Source organism: Lethenteron reissneri, chromosome 30 (genome assembly GCF_015708825.2).
Source record: "Lethenteron reissneri isolate LAM-NWPU_2019-01 chromosome 30, ASM1570882v1, whole genome shotgun sequence".
NCBI classification, from domain to species: Eukaryota; Metazoa; Chordata; class Hyperoartia; order Petromyzontiformes; family Petromyzontidae; genus Lethenteron; species Lethenteron reissneri.
The window spans coordinates 6,294,415-6,317,492 of NC_083808.1; the positions used below are offsets into that span (position 1 = coordinate 6,294,415).

A 23,078-nucleotide genomic window follows, 5' to 3' on the forward strand; every position below is an offset into this window, starting at 1 on the left:
AATTTCTATATATTGAAAAACATGAGCTCTTAATATGTTCTACATTTGTGGCATATATCCATTAAATAAATACACATGGTGGTCGTGTGTATCGCACTGTGCTTTGATGCAGTGTGTGAAGAATACACAGCCTGGTTGTATTCACATGATCATTAATATTCAGTAACATTCCTAGAGACCCAGATATAGCCTAAGGCATCTTTTTTTTCATTATGTATTAATTTGCACACATTTAGCACAACCAAGACAGACTGCGCAAGAACAGCCCATAAACCACATTACCGGTCTCATTCAACGATGCGGGTTCAACCCCAATGAAGCTTGGAGAGCTGTAGGGAGTTCAAAAGAACTCACAAACACTTCACGAGAGACCCAAAGCAGAAGATCCCAGGGTTTGATCTTCCACGAAGTTCATCGTCCACCCTAAACCGCATCTGCACAAATCATGACAGACGTAGATACTATCTGATGCACAAATGGAAAATTAAAAACTCTCCAGTGTGCGACTGTGGTCATCCAGGACAGACCGTACAGCATGTAACGACGCAATGCCCCGATCCGCAAATACGGTGGAGACATCGCAGCGACGCACTACGCTGCTCCTGACGCGGTTATCTGGCTTGACCACCTGAATGTGAAATAGTACTTGGTGTTGCTCTGCATCCACATCAGCAGCCGTACGGAAGAAGAAGACGATGGGTCTCCCAAGTGCTGAACAAGATCGAATGAGAAGACGAGACTGTGATGATAGTAAACACACAAGTAGAGATGGAGCAACAGAGGGCTTATAGTGCTGATGGCAGCAGTGATGGGCAGGAGGAAGCAGGCTGCGACATGAAACTACTAAAATGTTAGTATTGGCCACTGACTTCCAGCTGGCTGGCTGTGTGGGGCCTACACACCACATTGCACAAGCACGACTTGGGCAAGACATTAAACCTCTCAAGCACAGGAATTGACAAATACAGTGACAGAGAATGGCCCCTAAAGTGCTGCAAACAGGGTTACCAATTCAATATCTGCGAATCCATAAATCAAGATAACTGGCCTTATGCTCACACTGGGCTGCATTTTAGGATATCACAGTTTAAGCAAATGTCGTGTTCAATAATGTTTTTTTTTAAAATATAATTGTCATTGTTTAATGTGTGAGCAGGTTATTTCAAATATTAGTTTTTTCCCCAAATACATCAAAACAGCAACACAAATGTAATATTAATTACAGGCAAATGATGAATGTAAGTTAGTTCCTATCGATTGCAATTTTAGAATAACATAAAACACGATGTATTCATTGAAATGAGTGTTATTCATTTGTTCATTGAAATTTCTTAAACTAATATTGTACACTCTCTATTCATCATTTTGTAGCTATTCAGGTCAGCTTTCAGAATTCCAAGTACAATTGTGAAATATTTCACCGAAAGAATCTGCCACTCTACTCATTTACATGAAAACTAATCACGCGTTTATTTTTAAAACATGCGATTTCGACAATGGCATGGTATATAGGCCCCTTATAAGACGTAATGGATGTTGAACTTTAAAATCAACTGCGGCGATTTGTTTTATTTCTCCCACAAACGGACAAGGAAGGAATTCTTGGCAGAGCGAGTATGGAAATAAGATAGGATTTGCTTCGGATGAAAATCCAGGATTACAGTTTTATCAGCAAGCTGCATAAGGTCCTCTCTGCTTAGAGGGAAGTGGAAAAATATGAAGCCAATTTACAGCATATGACATGCAGCCAGCTTGTAAATATGCAGAGATGAGCTGCTATTGTTGGCACAGGTTTTAGTCGAAAACCAGTTATGCTTACTATAGCATCATGTGGATGCCACGAATAAGACACAAAATAATATAACTTGTGCTTATTGTATATATATTGAAGTTTATATGTATCACCGATCACCTTTAGTTTGCTTTCTTGTTCTTTCCTGGATATATGTTAACGTAAAATGCTCAGTTTATTTCGGGTCTCAATTCACGCTGGCTTCAGGAAGCTCAATGAGATCCTACAGCTGGGGTTGCACACACAGAACTGACTTTTCTTCAGACGGACCGGCAGGTAGGTGATGAAGGCATGCGATAGAGTGTGCACTTGGTATTCCTTTACCCAGTCTTTATTCCGAGGAAGCTGATTGCCAATGTCAGTATCTTCACTGTCCGGAACAGATTTGTGGGATTTGAGGGACACCTTCCTTGTTCTGCTTAATGTGTGCATGTGTCTTCTGTTTATTATGTGGTAATTGGCTTTTGCTGAGCGTACAGTGAGGAACGGATGCATGGATGTTTAGCACTGAACAAATATTCATGCTGCCGCAAACCTGACCATTCTTCAAATGAGCGACAACAGAATTGTGGTTATTTCAGTAAAGGGGAATATTAGGCGTATAAAAAAAATACGAAAGCAATAAATCGTCAAGAAAGATAAAGGTTCGGTGAGAAATGTCTTTCTCACACCAGTGCTGGCAGAAGCGCGCTAACTCGAGGGAGCTCTAAAGAGCCCCCTCTAGAGAGTATTTGGCCTCCTCTTCCACACTGGTGAGATATCTTGAAAGAGAATATAATCTCAAAGCTGTGAATAATGTGTACAACTCCACCATTGCACGCTACATCGAGCGCTGTTCATTGCCGAATGTCAAAAATGAAAAGTAAAATGTAGGTAAGAAAATGCCAACATCGTAACCGTTAACCGCATGGACACCGATACACAGTTGGAACTGCTTTATACAATTATGGCTAACAGTCAAGGAGCAATGATTCACCACTCTCCCCCAAACCGCCAATCCCAACCCTGACAGATTCAAATCATGAGAATCAATTTTAATCAATGAATCGATTCATCATCATTTGCCTTTTAAACAGGCATTAGGATTAACTTATGACACCAACTTACAAAAAAAATACGGATACATTTGTGGGAGTAATATTGGATGAAAACGTTGCCTACAAGTGTTACATACCCTTGAGCCACAGCACTCAAGGACATCACGCAGGAGACAAATGAACACACCTTAAAACCGCACCATCAATCAGCGCCACGGCTGCATCTTACATCCTTCATGAAGCGACGACGCTCATTTCGGGTTAAACTAAAGTGCAGAAGTTGCCATGAGAAAGACAAAAAATCCTGCCAAATATTTTGTATTGCTGAAAATAACTGCATTGGAACTCATATTCTCGGTTCTTTCGGTAAAGTCACGTAGAAGGGAAATAATACAATAATAAAAATAAAACAATAAAAAATCCATTGGAACTGTAAAGCGGATGAAAACAACAATTCACTGTCCATTACACCGTATGTAAAAATATATATATTTAAGGCAGACTAAAAAAATTGCAAACTAAAAACCACTTGTCACCGCCTAATTGTTTTGTTAATTGTTTTCCCTCAGTCCATTTTGCAAGACAGCAGGTCTGATTGGGAAAAAATATTCCCGAAGTTAGGTCAGCTCACGTGGGAAGTTAATGGCCATAACCAAAAGCTTCTCGAAGTGGCATTGAAGCCAAGCTGAGCCAGGCAGAAAGCCTCTAAAAAGGCTGCAGAAGCAATTAGTCGTGAACAGAATAATTTTGAAGGTTTCGCAATTTTTTTGAGTGTCTGGGGAAAAAAAAAAAACTTGATGCATCCTTACCTGGAGCAGTTAATATCTGGTGATTGCTGGAGCAGTAACTCCAGTGTATTGAATACCTGTTGGTGCTGTATTCACCAATGAAAAACAAATTACCCCCTCCCCCCGACCCCAGAATCCCATTAAAGTCACACATAGCTCTTATGGAATAATACATAGCAAACATGGCTTTACTAAATGCATCTCAATGAAAATACGTCATTGAACTGTACGCTAAATGCTGATATTTATAAGCTACATGCCTACTTGAGCTCCCTGGAGCTTACGCATTAAATTTGAATCTCAGCAGTACCATCTATAGTAATTTCACACGTGCCTTTAACTGTGCACCACAGAGAAGACAATGGATTAAAACATAATTAATTTGATGTTTATGTGCTTAATATACCTGAGAATACTATTAAGGGTGTGCCAAGACAAGGACATGATTGCAGAGTAGACTTATTTGGCTTCTTGCAGCCAAATAATGGTACAATTATTTACCGTTTCAAATTAACCAATTCAAGTAAGATAGTGAATATTATAAAATATATATTTTAAAATAAATTACTGAAAGATGTTTACGTAATAACATTTTCATAATATTGTGCTATTTAAATATTAAGATGTGAGATCTCAAAAGAGATCTACCTATGCCTTTCATCAAATTACTCAAAACATTTTCAAGTCTCAGAAGATAGGCAAGGGTTTTTTTGACCTGGTTATTACTTATGTAGCGACTCACTTCGGAGACACTAAGAGGTGGTGGCACTTTATTTAACGCACACTACACACCCTACGCTGGTACACACTCTTCTATCTCTCGTTTATACACAACACTACGTGGGTTGTTCGCCTTATAGACAACACGAGCCGTCTAACACTGACGGCGCTGAACCGAGACAGCCAACCTCCGTCTTAGAGCGCAATCTCGAGTGAAGACGACAGCGACGATGGCGACGAGAAGACAGTGACGATCTTCTTTGTTCTTTCGGTAAAGTCACGTAGAATGGAAATAATAAAATAATAAAAATAAAACATAATAAAATAATTCTCACGACGTTTCGGCCACAACGCAAGCAGCCGTGCTCAGGTGAAGAACAGGTATGTCGATAAGACAGAGTCTGGGTACCCAAACCTGTTCTTCACCTGAGGACGGCTGCTTGCGTTGTGGCCGAAACGTCGTGAGAATTATTTAATTATGTTTTATTTTTATTATTTTATTATTTCCATTCTACATGACTTTACCGAAAGAACAAAGAAGATGAATCCCTGCAGTCACGAAAGCTTTAAATCGAGACAGTGACGACCTTCAACAGCACGATTGGGATCCCACTCCAAATGACAGCCCCGAGGTCTCCTCCAGAGGCCCCTTTTATACTGTCAGCGTGGCCTGGCTCCGCCCCCGGTCACGCCCCCTTTCTAGAACCTACCAGCGGGTTCCTGGCATGCCCGGTCCGTGACCTTTCCCCCCTAGATCCCCCTCTGGTGTATCACGTGGCCTGCTGACGTCAGGGCTGCCGTAAGCCGCAGATCCCCTTCCCCGCCAGCAGCAAGCGCTATGCTACTACATCGCGAATTCTATGTCACTGCACTTGTATGGGTGACCATCAAGGGCCTCACCAGGTGTTGGCAGGCGTGGAGCTGCGAAGTGACCACGAGATGGGAGTGTTGATTGTCGCCCCCTCATTTTGTACGGGTTTCTCTTGGTTCTCTGATTTTACTCCCAGATGTCATGAACAGTATTGGTCAAACATCCCAATCCGATATTCTCTTAAAAACAGAGTATTGATACTCAGTGGGTTTTTGTGTACAGAAATTGGCATTATTAGTGTTATTATCTCCACTATCATTTACACAGGGTACCCAAATCACAATAGTATCTTGGAAACAATATATTTAACACAGTATATCGCAGTGTTTTGGTGTCAAGCAGTAGCACAGCGGTTAGCCCGTTGTTCTATGAACCTGGTGATCTAAATCTAATACCCAACCATGGATAAGGCGCTGGAATGGGCACACGATATCAGAACCGATCCTGGACCATCCATTCACAAACATGCAATGAGCTGCGTGCTGCAGTACGGGCAACCAAACTCCCATAATCAACACGGGCGAATTGTGGAGACTTTAATCCAGCAGTGGATTGGCAAAGAATATTACATTACTATTCAACTGCAATATTCGAGATTAGCACGGTTGGCTATGTACGGTGCGAAATAAGTGCAACATACATACGTACATTCCGTAGAGTATTTTATTTAGCGTATACAGTACAGGCTTTTTTAATTCAACAGGAAAAAAAAAACACATAACCCCATAAGTTGAATTTATCTTTAATTCGATTTCAGTAGGGCCAATAAAGCCGTTAATCGACGGAAACATGCATTGTAGTGAAGTGATCTAATTTTGTATGCAATCAGATGGGACCTTGCAGGAAAAATGAGGGCATGTCACACTCACCTCCAGAGCCTTCACTTTCTTGTCGAGGACTTTCTCAATCTCGCCGGTCACCGACTCCACCAGATGCTGTGCATCGTTCCTCCGCACCTCAAACAGATGCTTGTGCTCCGTGTACAGCTGCAAATGGCAGATAAAATTAGCCATCGACCAGCACTGCACAGCAATCCCGGTTCGGTGCCAAAAATTCAACACTGGAATCGCTTGCGCTGCACTGTGACCAACTGGACAGAGGTAGCCCCACCAACAATAGCGGCTAATAATTTTTGTTTCGAGGCAGCGAAGGAAAACTGTAGGTGAAATATCTGTTGAGCAGAGCAGAAATGCAGCAGGGCAATGGAAGTAATTACGGTCTATGCATTTCTTGCATCGTGTTATTTTAACCAGGCAACTAGATACAGCTGAAATGTCTGTTCTTTGAATTAACTGCCCATGTCAAAAAATAGAAAATAAATAACACCGTTTTGGAATAAAAAAAATCGTAACTCCTTGTGTTATTAAACAGTTGATTTGTGTATTTTTCTAAACACATTATTTCCGTCAGACGTGGCTTATTTCACAGAGGCAGTTTAGCAGGGCTATTGTTTTCATGTATAATGTCAGAATATTATTGCAAGACAATGATTAAAATATGCCTAATAAATACAAAACAAACTCAACATATGTAAAAATGATTATTAAAACACATTGCAATGATAGTACTTTTGTGTCTAGCTTCGAACATTTCCAATGCCAAATTGTTTGTTAATAATGTTCATATAAATAATAATGGAGCATTACCGTGAGTAAAGTGAACATTTTAAACATTGTATTTGAAATAAAATGTATGTAGAAATTACATTTTGAAAGTGAAGGCGCTCATAATTTCAGTGCACATTGAATATGTATAGTACGATTTAAGATCATACATCTGAGATGAGAACCACTTACACATTTCCGACAGTTTTTTTTTAGGCGCATCTTAAACGTAAAAGGAAGGGTCTATTTTTTGGATATTTTTTTCCGGTTACGTACAATTGCTTACAATTCAGTGTAGTTCGAAGGCATTCCGAAGTCCTTTTGTCAATGTCGCCTACACAAGTCTCCACTGATTACTCGCAGCCTTCACGCTGTACACCCTCTTATCATGACTGCACAAATGATTGCACACCAATCATGGCAATTGGTGAGGGGAACTTTGAAAGAAAGTCAGAACATGTGTGGCAGCACAGACAAATTACAGATGATGCCACTAAAAGTGTTTCTTTTTGGGCGCCATGAAGAGTTAATTAATTTCAAAAAAATGTGTGGGAGCAGTTAAGAATGGATGTCAAGCTTATTCATATTGACATGATGTATTTAAGTCCTCCTTTAGAAAGTAGGGCTTAGTTGGGGATGATGGCGATTGATAAGTTAGACAGTTACATTGTAGTGTGCATTATTGAAATTAATATGCTAGGCATGGATATCCTTCTCCCAAATCATCTTCAGCTAGCCTCTCCAGAGATCCGTGATATTTGCTTTCGTAATTCATGAACGCTTGTTTTAATTAGAGAAATGTCATTTTAAACATAATTTCACTCGTAAATAAGCATTTATGTAACGTAAAAAAACGAGTATGCACACGTATATCGTACAATATACTGCACAACACCGTGTTACAAGTACTGACATGTTTTTGTTTAAGATAAATCAATGATATATTAGGCAATTAAAATGGACATACCATTTTTCTATAGTCTGTACAATTGCACAGTAGAATTAAGATAACTTGTAATGATTCAACAGTGACCCGTATCCTCTGCTTCCCCGCACATGCAAATGTTTTTAAAAAAGCTCCCTCATCACAAAGAAGCCTAAACTTATAAAAAAAATTAACCCGTAAAAACAAAGTTTTTCACTATAAATTCTTTATATGCGTGGCATCGGGGCGGCTAGAGTCCTCTCGTCCTCTGGCTTGAGATGGCTGTCACCTATGGGTCAGATGATTGTCTGCCACCATTAAGCAATTGGTAATTAAATATTTTTTTTATTTTCCCTAAACAGTGTAAAAGTTGGGAATCTTTTTTTTCACGAAAATTAATTGTCACGCACACCGAGTCTGTGTGCAAAATGTCAGCTCGATTGGATCACGGGAAGTGGGTTAAAAAACGACCAAAAGATTTGCACGGTCCTAAGCAAGCAAGCAAGCACGCAAGCAAGCAAGCAAGTGAACTTAATATAAAGGATTTAAAAATAAATCACCAAACCTCCACCGACAACGATGGAGCCTGTTCAAGTATCAAGACGCATGTACACAGGCAAGCATGGCCCACAATACGTGAGTTGTCATCACGAAGAGGACACAACTGCTGGAGTGTACCATTCGAAGTTGAACCCTGCAGAGGGGTCATCAGTGGAATTCAATTAGACTGGTATTAGATTCAATTAGACTGGTATTAGACTGGCATCAATTAGACTGGTATTAGACTGGTATCATTTCGACTTGTATTAGACTGGTTTCAATTAGACTGGCATCAATTAGACTGGTATTAGACTGGTATCATTTCGACTTGTATTAGACTGGTTTCAATTAGACTGGTATTAAACTGGTATTAGCATAGTCTCAATTATACTGGCATTAAACTGGTATACGATTGGTATCAAATGGTCATGAAAAATGCCCCCATCCCCTTCCCCCTCTCCCTCTCCACCCTCCTCCTTACTGCACACAAAGACAAAGATCCCCATTCAAGCCTAAACAGACTTTTGGGACAAGTGCTGTTTGCGAGCACCTACGAAGACCTGCACGGTACACGAGGGGTGGCCAGCACCACGCCTGGCCGCCTATCTCTCTCTCGTGGCGATGTTTACACATCACACTAGATTTGAGGCTGAGTCGACCTAGGGTAGGTTCAAATAATCGTAACTCGTGTCGGCCGTGTGCGGGAATCGAACTCAGGTCGCCGGGTTCATAGCGCTGTGTCGCTAACCACTACGCCACCGCACACACGCATGGGGAGTGCACACACACAGAGTACACACACACATGGGGAGTGCACACACACCGAGTACACACACACAGAGTACACACACAGGGAGTACACACACACCTAGAGAGCACACACACACAGGGAGCACACACACACAGAGCACACACACACAGAGTACACACACAGAGTACACACACACAGAGTACACACACAGAGTACATACACAGAGTACACACACAGAGTACACACACAGGGAGTACACACACACACATAGAGAGCACACACACAGGGAGCACACACGCACGTACCTGCTTGAGTTGGTCGACCCCGCTGGCTTGACGTACGACGCGCTCCAGTTCCCGGTCCAGCCTCCCCGCCCATTGCTTAATTCTGCAGCATTCCGAAGCAACAACATCCACGTGCCGTTATTTATCACCGCGGGTCGCCTCTATCTGCATTGGCGTACAGCTCAGTCCCAACCTCCTTCCCCACTACCCCTCCGACCGGGCGCAAAGCTACCGTAAATCAACCAGCTCCTACCCTCAACCCACCCAACCCACCCCTAACCCCTAACCCGCCGTGCGAGGGCAACCTCCTTCCCCACTACCCCTCTGACCGGGCGCAAAGCTACCGTCAATCAACCAGCTCCTACCCTCAACCCACCCAACCCAACCCACCCAGGGCAGGAATAACCTCCACAGGAACAAAAAAAACGTGGGTCTCCTGACCGCAAACAAAAAAATACTTGTCCAAGGCCATGTGTGGTTTTTTTTGGGGGGGGGAGGGGGGAAGAGGGAGGGGGATAAATAATGCCCTAATGTAGACATTAAGATGAGTGTGACGATTTAAACGCGGTCGTAAACTATGCAGCACACTCAGCCGTGGCAGGGTGACGGAGCGCATTGTGAGACACGCCTGGGTCTCTGCACGTGCTGCAGTCTCCCTGTTACTGTCGCGAGCGAATTGAGTAGGTGGCAATTACTAAAAAAAGTGCTGTCCGCGTTGTAATGGACAGAGCTCGTGCTGCAATATTAATATTGGATTTTATAAATAAAAAAACGTTCGCGCGCGCCGATGAATTATTTAGACAGAACAACACTGGCATTTGTTTATTTTCTTTCTTCTTGAAAAGGGACTGGGGAAGAAGTGTCAACGGGTCTGAGTGGTATTCAAATTAGTAACTCGACATACACAGTGGGAAGATCCCAGGTCTCCTTTGTGAAGGTGACACGGAATATCAATGACAAATCGTTGTATTAACACACGCACAAAAAAACACATGGGAAGTGTCAAATGTCGTGATTTAATTTAGTTGTTTTCATTTATTTGATGTTTTACCTACGTGACTTTACCAAAAAAAAACAAGGAGTAAGTGTCAAATGGTCTAATAAGCAGTATTGCAGATAAATGAAAAACTGTCCATACAAAACTGCAATGCATCTCGCTCTCCCTGGCAAATCCACAAGGCATCTCAATGACGCGTGATGCTATTGAGCAGCAACGGGGAACGTGCCAACTGTTTTTATTACGAATACAAACAAAACTCTGCTCATACACAACTACAAATACCCCTCTCGAGTCTCGCCCACACCCACCCCCGCCAAAGCCACAAACACAAAACCTACGCTACGTGTCATGTAATAAGGGGTAATCACAAACATAAATAAGAGGGGGCGGTAAAGTAATGTCACAGCACAGATTCGGGTGAGTGATGCAGTCGAACGGGTGGCAGTGGCGCGCTGCACTGGCGCGATGGGGAGCGGTGGTGCAGCGGTTAGCGCGCTGCGCTACGAACCCTGCGACACGGGTTCGATTCCTGCTCACGGCCAACACCAGTGACGATTATCTGAACCGGTCCTGGGCCTCCCCTAGGTCGACTCAGCCTCCAATGAGTATCTGGTGCGATGTGTGAGCATCGCCACTAGGGAGACAAAGACGGTCGGGCGTGGTGTTGGCCACCCACCCACTCGTGTGCCGTGCCGGTCTTCATAGGTGCTCGCTAACAGCACTTGCCCCAACAGTCTGTTAAGGCTAGACGGGAGGGGGGGTCTTTATCTTTGCCGGGCACCCTGTCGCCGTACAGTAGATAGCAAACGGGTCAATGTCCCGGGGCTAATGAGAACATTACAATTTGAACCAACCCGAACGTCCTTGTCAATCCCGCATCATCGCATCATCATCATCGTACTCGTCGTCGTGTCTGCTGTGGTAAGCGTCAGGCCGCATGGGCAGAGTCGGGCGCGCAATTTCGGTGGCTATCTCAAGGCAATGCTAAATTGGGTGCGCGCTTTGTATTATTGTCTATTACCTTCTTTTTGCGCCGTGAACAACGATCGCGTTGGTGTCCCGTTTACATTCAGGTGACCGCGGTGTTCACACTTTACAAACCACTGAGCACCTATTCTTTGGGTCTTTCGGTAAAGTCACGTAGATAGGTTGAAAGAAAATATGTTTGTTTGCGATTTTATTTTAACCTATCTACGTGACTTTACCGAAAGACGCAAAGAATATTAATTCGTGCAGTCACGACAGCGTTAAGTCACCGAGCACAGCTCGCGTAAATAAAAGGAGCCTATTTTGGAGACGAAATAAAGCTATGACTCACTTCGAGCCTGCGTCATATTTGTTTGCGTTGGTGGTGGGTCCAAGCGCGTACACACACACAGGGTCCAAGCGCACACACACACACACACAGGTTCCAAGCGCACACACACACACACAGGTTCCAAGCGCACACACACACACACAGGTTCCAAGCGCGCACACACACACACACAGGTTCCAAGCGCACACACACACACACAGGTTCCAAGCGCACACACAGGGTCCAAGCGCGTACACACACACAGGTTCCAAGCGCACACACACACACACACAGGTTCCAAGCGCGCACACACACACACAGGTTCCAAGCGCACACACACACACACAGGTTCCAAGCATAATCAACGATTTTTGGGTTTAGATCGCGTTTATTTATAAATGTGTCGTAACCCTCCACCACCCGACACGGCCAATCAGTAAAAAATGTGTCACGTTGACAAAGACAAATAGTTCACTGCTTTAGCCCACCGGTGTGTTGAAGCAACAACATTCAAATTGTGAATGTTGTTGCTTCAACACACCGGTGGGCTAAAGCAGTGAACTATTTGTCTTTGTCAACGTGACACATTTTTTACTGATTGGCCGTGTCGGGTGGTGGAGGGTTACGACACATTTATAAATAAACGCGATCTAAACCCAAAAATCGTTGATTATGAATAACATTGGTCGCGAAAGCCTACGTGTTAAACTGAGGTTCCAAGCACACACACAGGGTCCAAGCGCGCACACACACACACAGGTTCCAAGCACACACACACACACAGGGTCCAAGCACACACACACATAGGTTCCAAGCGCACACACACACACAGGTTCCAAGCGCACATACACAGGGTCCAAGCACACACACACACACAGGTTCCAAGCGGGCGCACACACACACAGGTTCCAAGCGCGCGCACACACACACAGGTTCCAAGCGCACACACACTTGCTGACGTACTCCGTCTTATTCGCACGACGCTCATTGCCGTGGCTTGCAGGGAGCCAGTTCGCACGATGTCCTATGCTTATCACAAGACTCCCCATTGTTGTAGAGAGAGAGAGCGAGCTTGTCCATACTCCGGCAAAGGCACTTCGGAGTTATGGCGTGGCGCTAGCTGCGACGCGGCGCTGTTGCGCGCAATACGAGGAGAAAGAGACCCTTCGGGAGTGAGTGACATTTTGCCGACGTATTTTTTTCTATCCCCAAGTAAACATTTGTGTTGACTCATGTTCGTTGTAATTTCCGTTTTACATCGCAAATCCCAAAACACTGCTCACAAATCCCACCCCCTCCCCGCAACGATTCTTGGCGATCCGCTTTGTGTTCCGATCTCGACAAGTGTCTGTCTACTTATTGCAATTATAACTTTTAACAATTAGCGTAAACAATGTTATCGAATGCATCTTGGATTAGATTGAGGGCCAAGGTCGTTTTTTAGCGAAACAAAACACTCACAGTATCGATAAACGTACCGAGAAATTCGAAACGATTTAACTTAAACCAATCCACGAAATAACACGCGCATCTATTTGAGGCAACCCGTTCACGAATTAAGGCACACATCTACACAACATGCAGACGGCGGGCAATATGTGACGAGTCATTCTTTTTTTTTAATGAGTAGCACATTTTAAAAACTCGCTCTCTACCATTGCATCGGTTACGACCGATACGTAGCAGCGGCGCGTGGTTAAATAAAGAATACGAAGTCTCTGTCGAACTCGCAAAAACGGCGTGCATAAGCAATGCGCCAGCGGTCAAGTTTCCCTTCCGCGCCCTCAGCTCGCACGCACACTGTTGCGCAGAAGCGCAGCATACCACAAATGCTGGGCACGTCATGTGAGCACAAACACATTACATCAACGGGCCACATGTTATCGGCCATGCATTCACGGTGAAATGTAACAGCGTTGATATTTGTTCATGTCAAACGCACACAAGGATGTATTTGGAGCAGTCTGAAATGCGCCGGTCAAGACCACGTTGAGCAGCCGCAAGGCATTAAGACGACCAGGTACGGGCATGCGGAGAATGTAACAGACAAGCGCTGGGACGCCCACAAAGAGGATTCGGTCCTCTTGGGAAAAACAGAGTGCGCGGATGATAACGCGGGTCAAGTTATAGTTTAGACAAGAGATAGATTAAATGTACGCATCGATGCGATGGATGGATGAATGAGGGCGACGGACCCGGCCAGCGTGCGCGCGCGCGCGCGCGCGAGACCCCCACGCTGGGAGTTTCTTCCCCGAGTCGAAAGAGCAAGAGTACTGGGGAGAAGGGGGGGGGGGGTGTTACTCACGTCCATGGATGCGGGAAGACGTCGGCGCGTACCAGGCTCATCATGGCCAGCGCAAGTGAGACGAAGACGCTGCCTCTCGCACACACCGCCGTCGCCATATTGACACCTCTTCGTGCGGGACGCGGGACACATGCACACACACACACGCGCGTGTACACACACACACACGCGCGCGCGGTAGAGAGAGAGAGAGCGTGCGAGCAGAGAGAGGGTGGGAGAGAACAGACGAGAGCGAGAGAGAGAGAGGGGGGAGGGTGGCGAGCGAGCGAGCGGAGAGCGCGCGTTGAGAGAGAGGGTGCTGCTTGCGCGCGGGACGCTCCGCGAGCCAATTAAAGCGCCGCCGCCGCTGCCGCTGCTGCTGCTGGCCCCGGCAGGGTCGCGCGCGCTCGCGCCCGCACGCCCGGGCACGGACGCCAATGCGCGCCGCTCATTGGTTAAGACGCTCGTTTTTGTATCGGGAGGGAACCCACGCGCGCGCGCGACCGAGTCAGCGAGCGAGCGAGCCACGGGACAGAGCGATCGATGGGACCCGACCGACTTAATAATCTATGTGCCCGACCGATGTGCGTGCGATAGACGGAGAGTGAACCGAATTTTAACACGAGGTTGGGTAGAATAATAATAATACGAAGAATACAACATATACAGAGTGATTCAGAGATAGCGTTGTGGGAGAACGTGAGATAGAAGGCAAGAAAAGGACGAGAGTGGGAGAGTGAGATAGGACGAACAACGTCGGGTAGGTAGGAAGAGAGGACGGCAGATGGGGGAGGAGAGAGAACTGAGTGATTGAATGGAAAATGATGAGATTGTGTGTACGCGTGTATTCAGACGTAAACGTCCGCAATTACATCAGACGTCCGCAGAGCTTCTTTGTCAAATACCACGCTGTACACCTGTAGCCAAAATAATATTTATACTGCAGCCAGTTGTATCGCCCCATAAAAATGTAATTGTTGCACGTTTCCAAATAATGCCATTTAAACGGTACCTTCCGACCTATTTATTCGTCGGGTGAGCTTCATTTATGCCGTGCGAATTTCAGCATTAAACATGGGTTCGGTAACTCGTATGTGCGCCAAGCCTTTTAAAACTTTACATTTTATAAAGAGGACAGTATCTGCCACATTCCCTAGCATTTAACATATACCACGCCTTTAAGCCTGGGTCGACTGCTGCGGGCGGCAAGTGCTGTTCGCGAGCACCTGGGGACAACCAATATCGCTCAAGCGCAGAGTCTTGCGTCTCGCCAGTACTGGCATTGACACACAGCCATATCGGGGACTATTTTTTTAGTCTGAATAGAGCAACTAGCCGAAGACCCCCCCCCCCCCGACCAAGCTCAGGTTTCGAACCGAGATTCCAGTGCACATACGAGCATTTCTGCATTCTCTTTTTAAAATATATATGAAATACAAATGAAAATCAAAATTTGTCTGAAATATTTGTTTTTTAACCTTTGTCGGCAAACGTTATTAACAGCGAGGCAGAGATGCATTTACATGCAAATTCTTGAGGCCGTTTGAGAGAGACGGCTATTTTTAAGCAAACTAGACACACATTTCTTGCAATTTTTTCTGGGCAAGTCCCGTGTCCTGCAGCCCTTGCCCCAAAAGTATCCGTGTAATTTGAACAATGCATGTACGTACACACACACGTTTGACTCATCCATGTACAGATATGAAATGGGACGGTTTTGTGGTACATTGTGTCCACATATTTCATTTATACAAAATATATATATATATATACCCAAGCAGGAAAACTATTGCAAACCTTATTTCTACGGTAATTATCTGATCTACACTCGTCGAAACAAAAACTCTGCTTTGAAACTAAAGTAACCAAAGTATGTTTTTTTATAACACGAGCTTATACGATAGGAAATTATTACTATATATGTGTGAGTGGATATATTTAAAAAAAGAACGCAGTATTACAATTAAAACTCCGGAAACCAAAACGCCTCTGATATGTATTGACTTTTTGTGACTGACAGCAGCGAAGCGTTATACGAAGCCATTTACGATAATTACGACGATGCCTTTTTATCGTCGCGATGACTTATCAACGCTCACAGTACATTGTATATTAGATATGACCCAATTTCCACAAGTCAATAATACATTTTGTAAGAATAGTAAGAATAATCAGCATCCCTTCCATAATACATCGTCTTACGTAGAATTCAATGTTGAATCCAAGTGGCCTCTCACCTGCCTAAATAAAGGGCAACTGGAGAGAAAAATAGCGAAGCCTTTGCCCTCGTGACAAGCCACGCTCTGAATGTCGCCGTTGAACGCTGTCCAAGGTACCCGGGTGACGTCAACACCGCACACGTTCGCTGATGCGTGGTTGACCCGTGGAGCTCACAGCACGCAGAGCGTGGGGTGGGGTGGGAGTGAGATTGGAATATGAGGTGGCAGTTGGACACTAAAAACACGTCTGATAATACAACGACGTGTGTTTATACACGTAAAGATTATGATACTTAAGTCACAGCGTTCCTATTGGCTGCAGGGCCGACCCTTAATTATTTCCGTTGTCATTCCACAAGCGTTGGTATACATTACACACGCATTTGGCAAGATCCATTCTGTTTAAAGGACAACTGCTGTTGATTTCCCAACAAGAAGTGCTCACCTTACGCTATAGAGATGAAGGGCCATTGAACTCTGGTTGAGGCTTGAACTCAAGATCTCACGATTTGGGAGCCTGTTGTTTTGCCAACAGAGCTGCAGTCCTTGCATTTTCCCAGTCAATTAGTTGCAAGGGACTGCCAATTCCGGTGCGATGACTACATCTGAGTGTCAGCACGTGGATGCAATTAGCCTGAGTGAATAAAACAATGATGCCCAGGTGGGCACAAGCCATACATAAATAAACTGTTATAAATGTATGCAAAGGCACGATATTCAATCGCAAACGACAGAGCGCAGAGAACAATTTACATATCTATCGATAGCGAGAAGCACTTTAATCGAGCTGATATCAATACATTAAATCCGGCTTGGAAACATAATTGAAGAGTAGGTGATATGTTCAATAATAAAGCCTTATAACACATTTAACACGAAGTTGTAAGCTTCAGACAATATAATAATACTTTCCTGCTACAGGTGAGTAAGCTAATGAGTAGTTATAATTAATAATGCATATAATGTAAATAATTGGCCCACATAAATTTGAATGAAATAAAATACGCAATGGCTAATATCCACGTTAAATCTGTTTTCTTCTTCTATTAATGAAGCCGGGTTAGGTGACACACGGTTTTTATGGCTTCCTGGATCTTGTCCTGATGATGCTTGACATAATTTGAAATGAAGCATCGTATCTAATTGCTAAATTTGGCTAGAAGAATTGTTCCTCAGCTTACCAGTGAGATTGAATCGTAATAATAGTGTGTTAAACGTTTGTACACGTGCCAATTTACTTTGTTTGGCTGTGTAGGGTGGTTGAGGGTCTTAATGACACAAATTTGGTCATATAATTACGTGGCCTAATCCATATCAAATCAATAATTAATTATATTTATATAATGTAATCATTATACAGTTCTGACTCGTTCAATTTAATTAATGCAGATACATTGAAAATAATCATGTTTACTATATTTTGACCAACAGATCGATTCAGCTTTCAGCCTGGCAAATAGAATATAATTACGTGTACCGAACATTGAGCACAGTATTCAGTACACTCACGTGCTTATAATGTAAGTGCGATACAACACAATTCGGAGCGTATAGGGCCAACCAAATAGCTAGACTAAACAGGTGGCCGCACTGAGTAAGATCGTGACTTTCACAAAGTCAAGTACATGTGCCACGCGGACGCTGCGCTGTTATCACGCGGCAGCAAATGATCCATATGCAAGGATTCTTCAGCCCAGCAGGGCGATTAGGCCGACCACACGTGGATGGAAGGCGTTCTTCTCTAATATTTTTTTTCCTGGCAACTGAACATTATTTAAGAATGTGTCACATTTGTAAGCACGTGCGCTCTGAACCAAAATCTGGAACTGTATTTACTGCCTTTGCACGGTGCACAATAAAGGTGCGTTGCTGCCTCTCCGCGGTTGATACTCTCAAGACGGAACACTTTTCAAGCATCCCAACCTTACATTTATGGTGCAAGCAACCGTGTTCCCGGTGTAATGAGCTCTTTTGTGTCTCATATAATGTGGCAACAGCTGTAATCAGCAGTGTGCGGGTTGTCTATAACATGATGGCAGCTATTACATGGCAAATCAATGTTTGCAATGACAGGCTGAAAGTAGACAGGAATAGCATCTTACTTGCCCATTTATGTTAATGAAATTGCCAGTATAGGAGGCAATTTATAATAATGTGCTTTTAAGCAATTACCTGCAATTAACAGCTAAAATATTTATGATGATGAGCGCGTTAAGCAGTGCATTAGTCATCATGGACTCAAATTAAATTATAACCGTTGTTTTTTTACGGGGAAAAAAGTCCCGTCTCCATCACCCACCACACCACACAGAGGGCGTGAGTTACCTGCAAAAATGTACGACTGCATACTTGCAAATTAAAAACACAAGTGCAATTCATTGCAAACACTATTGGATGTGATGTGTTGAAAATGAAAGTAAGAGGGCTGTCGGCAAACGCAAAAGGGTAAGTAATGAACATTTGAAATTGGCTCGTTTTGTAATGAAAACGCTGGTATATATCCTAATTACCTCCAGAATTAAAAATGTAATTGCTGTATGAGGGAGAGAAAAAAAACGGGAACTTGCAAACATGTACTTATATTACAGGGGACAGAAAGGCCGGTGATATTTTGTGATTCAATTCAGCCATAAGGGATATCACAGGATGCAGTGGGCTGACAAGGGGCATGGAGGTTACAACAGTGTGGAGCTGAGAGAGATGGGAAAGGAGTGGAAAGATCACAGGTCATGGAAGATGTGACTGCGAGAATATTTGGGCAAGGGAGAAGCAGGATTTTTGAAAGGACATGAAACATTCACACGTTCTTAAACAGGTCATTCATGTCGTGGAAAATGTTCTCCACCATTAACTTTAACTGTCGTCCATATTTCTGTATACATAGTATACGAACATCTGGATTGCCAACTTCCGCTCTTAAAACGATTGCATTATTATGATGATATCATTACTTATTTATCCAGTAGAGCCATCGTGAGTTGAATACACTCTTCAAGAGTCTCCTGTTATATCTACTTGGTTCTTTCGGTAAAGTCACGTAGAAGGGAAGTAATAAAATAATAAAAATAAAACATAATAAAATAATTCTCACGACGTTTCGGCTACAACGCAAGCAGCCGTCTTCAGGTGAAGAATGAGACACTACCAAGCTAGGAGCTTATATATACGCTGGGTTGGAGGTGCAAGAAGAGCGCCTTAACAAAAAGAATGTGCATATGAAGAGGAATTTAGCATATTCATGGGAAATGCGTAGGAGGTGGGCGGGGGGGTTTCAAAGTCATATTATGCCCATGCATTATGCAGGATCAGCAGCACCAAGGGAGGGTGTACGGAGTAGCATTAACAAAGGAAAGGAATGTTAATAGTATGTAGCTGCAGTTACTAAACAACCACGTAGAAAACTAAAGTATAAACTACATAAAAAAACTAAAGTATAAACTGCATAGCACCATCAGTATACTTACTATACTCTACAATAAGCTGAGTTACTCACAGCAAGTAATACATTACAATTCTACGTCGTAAAAATTATATAATATGCTACCATCTAAACTTTATTCTCTACATCACACGAGCATACACCGTACTATATACTGCCATAGATAAACCCAACATTAAATTATATACTGTATTGCTATAAACCACCTTATACATTTTAATATAACACTATGTATTATTCTACCCACCTTAATGTGTATCACACTGCTATATATTTACTATACAATTACGATACTATATATTACTTTGTACATTGTATTAAGCATATAAATGTTATACTATTTGTTATTATACACTGTACAATTGACCGTCGTGTCAATGGGTGAGTCGTGGGGGGAAAACTTGCAGCGGAGCAAAGAATCCATTCCCTGCGGAGAATACAATGCCAGTGAGTGGAAACGCGGTCTGAAAGTCACCGTAAACGTGAACACAATCAGTTAAGATCCGAAATGGTTTATTACGTCCTTCCAATGATTGCTAAGCCAGACTCCATCTTCTCGGTTGAAATTGTCTCTGTGTTTGTATATGTGGATCGCCTCATGAACGAATCTCTCATGATAGCCAGATGGCTTGCAGAGAACCTCTGTCTTGGAGAAGTCAATGTCATGTGAGCCCACTGAGTTGTAACAGTGATCTGCCACGGCTGAGGAGTTTGTCCTACCGTGTTTCAGGTCTGCTTTATGTTCACGGATGCGGTCCGAGACATGTCGTTTGGTTTCCCCAATGTAACTGCTACCACAGAGGCAACTTAGTTTGTAGACGCCAAGGTACTGTATGTCTGGAACCACATATTTTACAGACGGTACCAGATCACGGATTTTGTGTACTGTGTTGAATCGGACCTGGATCTTGTGTTTAATCAGGATTTTGGAGATCTTTTTGTGACCCCAGCAATGTAGGGTAAGGTGATGGTCTTGAAAGGCTCCTCAACAGGATCCTTCTTGATGGTTGGAGTGATGGCTTTGCGGATTGTGTAGTCGGAGGAGCCTTTCAAGAACATCACCTTACCCTACATTGTCGTGAGAATTATTTTATTATGTTTTATTTTTATTATTTTATTACTTCCCTTCTACGTGACTTTACCGAAAGAACCAAGAAGGTGAATCCCTGCAGTCACGAAAGCTTTAAATCGAAATCTCCTGTTATATTTAGACGTTTGGCCAATACCAGTTCCAATGTATATTGTTTTTAGCCATAAGAAGAAACTGGAAAATGTGGAGGAAACCGATGCAGAACAGGGCGAGAACATACAAACTCCACAACAAAGAGGGTTTACCCGAGTCGGGAATCCAACCCAGGCCCTCCTTGCCGAATGGCACCAGTGTTACCACAATGCTACCTTGCCGCATTGTAAGCACGCTATAGTTCATATTTCAAGCTGTACACTTAAATTTTAGCCCACAGGTAAAAAAATATAAACCCAATATTGATTATTTTGCACTCGAATATAGTATGCACAGCTTACAGCGCATGTGCAGGACCTAAATGTTTAAAATATTGATTCCCCCAAAGCAAAACATATACATTCATTCTAGACTTGAAGCTTTCGTGACTGCAAGGATTCATATTCTTAGGTTTTCGGTAAAGTCACGTAGGTAAAATATTAAAATTAATAAAAGTAAAATAAAATAAAAATCACGACGTTTCGGAGGCAAGACGGAAGCTTGTGTTGCCTCCGAAACGTCGTGATTTTTATTTTATTTTACTTTTATTAATTTTAATGTTTTACCTACGTGACTTTACCGAAAACCTAAGAATATGAAAACATATACAGATATTTATGCATTGAAGGTACATTCTGACTTGCTACTTCAAGTCATAGCCATTGGGACTAACAGTCCAGTTATCAGCGAATTGTTGCTGAAATTGTATAAAAGGGGTTTATGTTATCTAGCCAGTGCAGGATGCAATGATGTGCCAGAATTCAGCATAACAGCCTTGTTGTCACGTTAGGTTAGACTAGACCACACAGCAGCCATAATGATTACAGTCACATTACAGGCATCTGTCTAGTGGGAAACAGCTATAACTACTCATACGCCTGTACCAGCCAGGACTGCTGTGATGTGCTGCATAGCTTGTCACGGTGGCATTGTAGTAATGCAACCATGATATGACACACTGATAGCTGATGTATGAGTGTAGGTGCACCTTTGTATGAAACAACACCAACAATGTAAAGGTGATACGTAAGGTCAAAAAACATTAAAAAGTAAAATAAAATAAAAATAAAAATCACGACGTTTCGGAGGCAACACAAGCTTCCGTCTTCAGGTGGTACCGTCACAGCCACGACCTACGTGACTTTACCGAAAAAACCTAAGAATATGAATCATTGCAGTCACGAAAGCTTCAAATCTAGAAGTGATACGTAAGTTTGACATTTGAAAATTGTTAATAGCATGTTTTTAGATTGTTGAGGTTAACGGGCATAATGGAAGTATTTGGGCATTTGTGACTGCAAGGATTCATACTCTTAGTTATTTCGGTAAAGTCACGTAAGTAAAAAATGAAATTAAATTAATAAAAATAAAACAATAAAAATAACGACGTTTCGGAGGCAACACAAGTATCCGTCATCAGGTGGGACTGTCACAGCCAGATTTGCTGCATTAAGTGAGGGAGGGATTCAAGGTGTAAGCTCTTAAGTACCAGTTAAGGGGGGAGGGGCTTATCAGAATGTGGTAGCCAATGAATGGAACGTATCGGGAGGGAGGGGGGCTAACAGAGGGACGGGGTACTCGTGGTCGTAGTCAACGACGTGTTTGTGCGCAAGTCACTGTGGATATACATAATAGAAAAGGAACGAAAATGCCTATGTTTATACCAGTGTTGGCTGACAATAAAGAGAGTACTGTTAAACGTTAGGGATGTTAACACTCGGTAAAGTAAAATAGTGCCTGTCAGATAAGATGGTCCAAAAATGTTTAATTCAATCTTTTTTGCATGGTTGATAACATCTTGGAAATATGTTATCAACCATGCAAAAAATATGTATTAATTTTAATTTCATTTTTTACCAACGTGACTTTACCGAAAGAACTAAGAGTAAGTATTTGGGCAGTTTAAGGAGGGGTACACTCACAGATACTGGACTTCAAGGGTGATTAATCACGACTCTTGTTCCTTAATATATACCTATTAATAGGAAGCAATAAAATAACAAAAACATTATGATGATGGTATGCATGCCACATATTTACATATCTCATTATGTGGGTTTGGCATCATTAAAGAACATCCAAATTATTTAGTTTTATGGTTGGCCTTATCTAAAGGTTTTTAATAGCTTAGGTTTGGCCATGGCTCCTACAGAGTAGCTTTATATGGGAACGTGCCCGCGGAACACATTTGTAAGCACGTTAGGAGAGCGTAAACACGCTGTCCAAACCCAGAGGCTGTCTCATTGAATTTGCGCCGCGCGTTGAAGCCGGGACGAAGATTTCCCTCTGCGCGCCACGCCACCAA

The 23,078-nt window shown here is 43.0% G+C and overlaps 1 protein-coding gene across 5 annotated transcripts in view; it reads right to left on the reverse strand.

Moving 5' to 3' along the window:
• LOC133349455 (voltage-dependent calcium channel subunit alpha-2/delta-2-like) overlaps nucleotides 1-14,718 on the reverse strand; it is a 151,368-nt gene extending 136,650 nt beyond the window's left edge. For 2 of the 5 annotated variants that reach the window (XM_061562924.1, XM_061562923.1), the window contains exons 1-3: nucleotides 13,915-14,717; nucleotides 9,334-9,415; nucleotides 6,078-6,194 (exon numbers count right to left, since the gene is read on the reverse strand). In XM_061562924.1, coding sequence (XP_061418908.1) covers nucleotides 6,078-6,194; nucleotides 9,334-9,415; nucleotides 13,915-14,012 — 297 coding nt within the window. In that variant the 5' untranslated portion in view covers nucleotides 14,013-14,717. Of the gene's footprint in view, nucleotides 1-6,077; nucleotides 6,195-9,333; nucleotides 9,416-13,914 lie in introns of all 5 variants that reach the window. The other 3 variants (XM_061562925.1, XM_061562927.1, XM_061562928.1) reach the window with 2 other exon arrangements.
• Between the last annotated feature and the right edge of the window lie 8,360 nt (nucleotides 14,719-23,078).